At 46.8% G+C, this 6,876-nt stretch overlaps 1 protein-coding gene across 1 annotated transcript; it reads right to left on the bottom strand.

Annotated features, from left to right (window-relative positions):
• Nucleotides 1-490: 490 nt before the first annotated feature.
• Nucleotides 491-2,692, bottom strand: Izumo1r (IZUMO1 receptor, JUNO). Its single transcript, XM_048345766.1, is given in 5 exon segments — nucleotides 491-759; nucleotides 904-1,040; nucleotides 1,475-1,657; nucleotides 2,539-2,575; nucleotides 2,578-2,692. Coding segments are annotated over 5 exon segments (741 nt in total).
• Between the last annotated feature and the right edge of the window lie 4,184 nt (nucleotides 2,693-6,876).

Raw genomic sequence — 6,876 nt, 5'->3', positions numbered from 1 at the left:
GGAGATATGTGGCAGCTATTGAAAGGTTAGTAATTTGGTAAGTAACTTCCTAACTCAGTGCATTGGGCAAACTGGCCCCTCTTTGTGCACACTGGGTCTGTGCCTTTGGGAGTGAGGCAGAATGACACACAGAAAAAAAAGGTACACTGCCACTTTATTCAAAGTCTCATGGTAGGGCAGGAGGCCAGGCTGTCCCTATGAGCTCTGGACAAGAAGGGCTTAGAGTGCCATGATCAGCCCCATTCCTAAAAGTAGGAGGGCGGTGGCATTAGCATGGCCTGCCCTCAGCCATTTCCCATGCCAGCTAAATACAACAGGGCATGGGTGGGAGCCGAACCTCCAAGTGCTCTGGCAGAAGCCACTGAAGCCTCAATATACACCCACCCCTCATGCCCCAGGCCTTGCTGTTTCTTCACTCAATGCCTGAAGAAGGAGGTAGCTATCTGTGGTCTGGCCCATGGTTAGATATGTGAGGCAGGGGTGGGAGACCTCAGTAGAGGAAGCACAGGCACAAGGAAAAGGCCACGAGGGTGTAGGGGAGTTCCCTGGTTAGGCCAGGAGTAGTGAAGAAGCAGGCCACAGCCACATTGGGGTGGCCCTGACCAGGCTCAAACCACTTCTGCAGACACTGCCCACTGTTCCTATGGTTAGGGCTGGCCATGAAGGAGTTGCTCCAAATCTTCTCACATGGGTCAGCTAGAGTGGGGAAATATTCAGGGAAAGGGCGACAGTGGGCCCTTGCAGGGCTGTGGTTCTTTCCTGCAGGGGTGGGGTGAGGGAGTTAGAATGGACAGTTTATTCCCACTGCTCCCCCTCCTGTACCCTGGAGTGACATATGCAGGTGCACATGTGCACCCAGCTTGAGGGCCTGCCTTCTACTTGCGCACTGTCAAAGCTACTTACCTTGATCCCAGTCCTAGCCACCAGGCCAGCTGGACTTGCATGTGTGGGAGGATCTGCAGCCATCCCACCACTGCTTGTAGTCCTATTGACACAGTGGCACATTCACAACTTGCTCTGTCTGCCTATGTGGGTCCACCTGGGTACATGCAAGGTGAGAGCAATTGGATGATTACTAATAGCGACAATGGTACTTGTACTGCCTGTACCTCACCCCTTATGAAGTCTCTAAATATTTTACAAATGAGAACAGTTAGGCTAAGTGGTTAAATAGTGTGCCCCAGAGTATAAAGATAGTAGGTACAGGAGATAGAATTCAAACTAAGTTCTATTTAATTTCACCAAACCTCTTTTGGTGACACTGTCATCATGCTACTGTCCTCATCAGACCAGTGCTCCCTTGTCAGCCCCCAGGGCCAGAGGTAGCCTTCTCTTCATCCATTTCTTCAATAAAAGCTCTGGCTCTGCAATTGTCCTTAGAGGGACAGAATTTCCCATTATACTAGCCTGCAGTCAGCAGAATCTCCCACTCTTAGTAACAGCATTGTGTGAGTCTGCCTCCCATCTCCTTATTGGCTGGATCCAAGGCCCCAGGTTAGGAGAACACTCACAGAAGCAGATGGCCTGAAAGAAATGCTTCTGACAGCAAGGAGTCAACAATCCACAGTGAATTGGGGTAATGTGGAGTAGGGACGTGCCCAGGTGGGCTTCCCAGCTTGTGGTGACTGTGCAGCAGGCATTGTCCTTCAAGGGGCTGCTGAAGCAAAAGGCATGAGGAGTGGGAGACAGGGTTTGGTCAGAGTCTAAGGCTGAAGGGTAGCGGAGTAAAAACTGTTCCTTAAGAGAAAATTTGAGCAGGGCTGGGAATATGGCCCAGTGGCAAGAGTGCTTGCCTTGTATACATGAAGCCCTGGGTTCGATTCCTCACCACCACATATATAGAAAAGACCTGAAGTGGCGCTGTGGCTCAAGTGGCAGAGTGCTAGCCTTGAGCAAAAAGAAGCCAGGGACAGTGCTCAGGCCCTACATTCAAGCCCCAGGACTAACAAAAAAAAGAGAAAATTTGAGCAAATGGGATAGCTCCAGCACTCCCTATAGAGAGGGGGAACTCTGATAATCTATCAATAGTCACCCCAGGGGCAGGAGAGATATGTACTCTTGACTTCCCTCCACACTGCTTCCCTGCCACAGACCAGAGTTTCTGGGGCTTCAGGTCATGAGGCAGCCTTTCAGGAAAATCCAGTGGGTGTCCAGACAGACAGGGAAATGGAAGGTCACGCTGGGTGGGAGGCACTCAGAGGCTAACTGCTCGCTCTGTATTTCCACCCACACCCTTGCCAATGGCCCCTAGGATACTGAAGTCCCATGCTTCCTCCAGGCATGATGATGGCAATTGCCCTTAGGATACTGAAGTCCTCTGCTTCCTCAGGACCTGATGATGGGAAGACTCATTTTGACCATGTTGAACCAAACAGTTGGCAACTGGGATCACCATTTGCTCTGCTGCCCTCCAAGTGGCTAGAGACAGTAACTACATGATCAGAGCTGGTGGAGTCATTTGTGGTCCTTCCATGATCTCCTCCAGAAGTCCTTTCTCACCCCTAGGCCAGATCTGGCCTCTGTCCCTGAACTCAGAGCTTGTCATCTGGGCCTGGCTGTCTCTTGTGCTGTTGCTCATGCAGACATTGAGCACTTTGTCTTCAGTCCAGGTGGGAATGAGTGTCCACAACCCTAACAGGACCTGCCACCACTGTGCCAGGGTCCGCCGTAGAAGGAGACTTGTGCTGCTCATGCAATGAGTAGCCTTGCCTACCCCACTCCCTCCACTGTGGCAGGCACTGAAGGGGGAGCAGGAGTTCCCTCCCATGACCGAGACTCTGGTGACTCCTCACATCTTCTGTCTGGAGCAGCATCACAGAATTTCAGGGTGGATGGAACAATCCTGAGGCTACACTTCCACCCCCAACCACTGTGCAGATATGGAACTGAAATCCAGCAAGGGCTGGGGACCAGTCCTAGGAAGGAAGTCATGGGAAAAATGATTCTAGCCCTTCCCGGGGGAACTTTTCTAACCCTTTTCCAATTACAGGCAGTCTTTCTAACTCAGTGACATATGGGCTGAGAATTCAGAGCTTTGGTCCTGGACCACAGCCAGGCTCCAAATGCTGGCTGAGTAACTAAACAAATACTCAGTAATCAGGTTTTCTGTAGGACTAAAGGGCACAGTTGGTAGAGCAGTGTGCAATGCTAGCCTTACCCCATGAAGTGCCAATCTTAGCTTCCGCCTCTAGGAAAGGCCCATATAAGGCCCAAAGCTCTCAGCACAGCACAGCCCCTGACCAGAGCTCTCCCCTTAGAGCAGTTTCTCTGCTTACATCAACCTCAGCCCATCTCAAATCAAGCAAAAGCACAAGCCAAGTGTAGGGGCTTTGTTGGCTCTCAGAGCCAGGGTATGCTCAGGCAAAAGGATATAAGGAGCTATCAGAGCTAAGCCCATGACCCAACACAGAGCAAAGAGGCTGCCTTTTAGAAAGTGTTGAGCATATTATTTCCAACTCTGTTCTCAACTATACTGGCAATAGGAGTGGAAAGAAAGACAACACCTCTATAAATAGCAAGGAGCACTCTGCTTCAAGCACCCACTCCCCCTAACAAGCCTTTGAAATATGCCAGGCTCCTCTGCACCGCCCCCCTCCCCCAGGTCAGGCCAGGAACCTATCCTGGACCTATCTCAATGAAATTGAATTGAGAACCTCAGACAACCTGGAGATGGAGATGCCAGGAGCCACCCAGAAGACATCCTCAAGGGTGAACCTAAGTCTACTCTCTCCACAGGACCAGTGGGAAGCTCAGATACTCCCACCAAGAAGTCTTAATCAAATATATTAAAGAAAAAGAGGAAAGAAACTTATTTGACTATTCTCTTCACACATACTTTCAAACAGGAGGCTTCCTCCCAGGTGCTTGTTTTTGCCCCAGAGAGTGAGGAAGGCTGAGGGATTTCCACTTATTTATTACATAACCCAGTTTCTACAATACACAGGTGGAGGTCAGAACCGCAAGTAGTTACAGCTGAGCAACCTCAGTCTTAATCTGCCTCAGCAGCGTCTCTGCATCCAGAAACAAAAGGCCTTAAAGACCTGGATCCTGGGGTCATCTGATGAATTGAATGAATCTGCTGCTTTTCCCCATCCATATAAGAAGCTGTTAAAATGCTATTGTTGTGGGGGGAAATAGAGTTCTAGAAAAGGACTTGATGCCACATTTTGATATGTCTTAATAGTTTTATTCTGGACTCTTTTCTCTGAATCTGTCTTTTTTCCTCTCTCCTCTCTTCTTGTCTCTCTTTCCTTTCTCCCATTACATTCTTCAGCTCTATTTGCTTATTTCTTATTCTGTCACGAGGTAGTCTTAAGAGCACAGGATGCACAGATGAGATATGGTCTTGGAGACCAAAGAATTTTACTTTAAAACCAAAGCTAAAACAAGACATCTCTCACAACCCACAAGACTACCTCCCATTAACACATAGACCCTGTGAAATATTCTCTAAGTGTTCTTTTGGGAACCAAGGACATATTTTTGCTTGGTTCTTGGAGAAGTAGCAAAAGTCATCAAAGTTACTGATACATAGAAAATGACAAAAAATAGTATCTAGAAGCATTTTTTTGGTAGTGGTGGGGTTTGAACTCTGGGCCTTGGACTTGCAAGGTAGTCACTCTTTTTATATTATACTTTTATTAAGTAGTTGTACAAAGGAGTCAGCACTCAACAGATCATTGTAGAAGTACAATGTAGCACAATCAATATCTTCCTTTTATTTCCCCCATTCCTCCCAACCCAAACCTTCCCTTCAGTTTTTCAGTTTTCATAGGATATGCATTCAATATTATGAGTGTATTCTTCCTCCTTCCTCTCTTCATTCATCTACACCCCTCCCCATGACCTCCACCACACCTTTCAAATACCAGCTTCCTGGTATTTGTTTTGTTGGGCTTCAGGTTCATCCATCTTTCATCCCTTCCTTCCTTCTTTCCTTCTTTCCTTCCTTCCTTCTTTCCTTCTTTCCTTCTTTCCTTCTTCCTTCCTTCCTTCCTTCCTTCCTTCCTTCCTTCCTTCCTTCCTTCCTTCCTTCCTTCCTTCCTTCCTTTCTTTCTTTCTTTCTTTCTTTCTTTCTTTCTTTCTTTCTTTCTTTCTTTCTTTCTTTCTTTCTTTCTTTCTTTCTTTCTTTCTTTCTTTCTTTCTTTCTTTCTTTCTCCTAGTCCTGTGGCTTGGACTCAGGGCTGGAGCACTGTCTCTGGCTTCTTTTGGCTCAAGGCTAGCACTCTACCTCTTGAGCCACAGCACCACTTCTGGCCTTTTCTGCTTTTGTGGTATTGAGGAATTGAACCCAGGGCTTCGTGCATGCTAGGCAAGTACTCTACTACTAAGCCACATTCCCAGCCGCTTGGGTTTATTTTTCCTAGGAATCACACCACTTGATTTCTCCTCAGCATATGCCATACTTTGGTTAATATGTTTATGGATACTTGTATATGACTTCATATGTGTTCACTTATGAAGTCATTTACTTATAAATGTCCAATAGTTGTTTTGCTGGATCATAAGGTAGTTCTGTGTTTAGTTTTCAGAGGAATTTTAAAACTGCTTTTTGGAGCAATTGTACTAGTTTTGCAACATGGTGTGTTCACATTGGTGCCCACTGGGGAAGGCAAGCATGCATGCCCCATGAAATTCCTCACAAACATACAGGGGGTCCTAAGCCTTGAAGAGGTTAGAGACATTGGAGGTTGAACACTAAGTTTAAAATGGCTGTGGATATGGCAAGGACAAAACTCCAGAAGTGCGTCACAAAGTCATTTCTGAAACAGAAAATTGTCCTTCACATGGAGGAAAGAAGGACAAGAAGGAACTTTCTAATGATCGGTGGGACAAAGCTGTAGGAAATGAGCTAAAATTACAGCTAACAGAGAGGCAGGTGGAGGGTGGGTGGAGGAATTATGGGGGGTGCTCTTCAGAGAGCCAGAATTCTGACCAGCAGCATCTGCTCCCTAGAAAGGCAGTTTGAGGCCCTTGTGCAAAGCTCATTTTGTCTTATTGTGACAGAATCTTCCAGAGAAATCTGCTTCCTGTCTGAAAGCTGATAAATCAAAGCTGGCTGGATGGACTCATTTTGAAGCAGCTGATCCAAAAACAATTTAGTTCTAAAACCACAACAAAACAGAACCTTAAATTGCCAGTGGCACAGCAATGTTCAGGGCATTTGGAGGGGCAGCAGGGGCCACAGGGGATGGGGCAGTGCTACTTTGGGTCTGCTTTGGGGGCAAAAGGATGCTAGGCAGTGATGAAGCTTCTCTCCTTTATAAAGCTACCCAACAGCCAAAGCTCACTGGGTTCAAGGGATACCTAAGAAACAAAGAACTATTTGGACACTGGTGGCTCACACCTGCAATCTTAGCTAGTTAGAAGGCTTAGATCTGAGGACTGTAGTTCAAAGCCAGCCTGGGCAGAAAAGTGCGTGAGACTCTTACCTCCAATTAACCAGAAAAAAAAAAAAAGAAAATAGAAAAAAAAGTGAAGGTGTGGTAGAGCTCAAGTGGTAGAGCACTAGCCTTCAGAAAAAAAAAAAAAAGCCAGTGACGGTGAGCAGCCCTGAGTTCAAGCCTTGGTCTGGCACAGAACAGAAAGAGAAGACAGAAAAGAAGGAAGGCAGGAAGGAAGGAAGGAAAGAAGGGAGAAAATGAAAGAAAGAAGAGTGAGAAAGAGAAAGAGAAGAGAGGAAAAGAAAAGAAACAACTTGTGCCAGGAACCGTGGCTGTGGGAATCTGAAGGCAGAGTACAGCTAGAGGGCTCAACATGACTCAGAGTCCTTAGTCTTGTGAGTCCTTCTCACTCAAAAGACAATGATGGTCCATATTCAAACTCTTCATCATTTAGTAGCCAGGGCGGTAGAGCTGGATTTTAAGCATGTTAACC

This window comes from Perognathus longimembris, chromosome 4, assembly GCF_023159225.1.
Source record: "Perognathus longimembris pacificus isolate PPM17 chromosome 4, ASM2315922v1, whole genome shotgun sequence".
Taxonomy (NCBI): Eukaryota; Metazoa; Chordata; class Mammalia; order Rodentia; family Heteromyidae; genus Perognathus; species Perognathus longimembris.
Note: the sequence above shows the minus strand (reverse complement) of the source record. Positions and strands in the feature narration are given on the sequence as shown.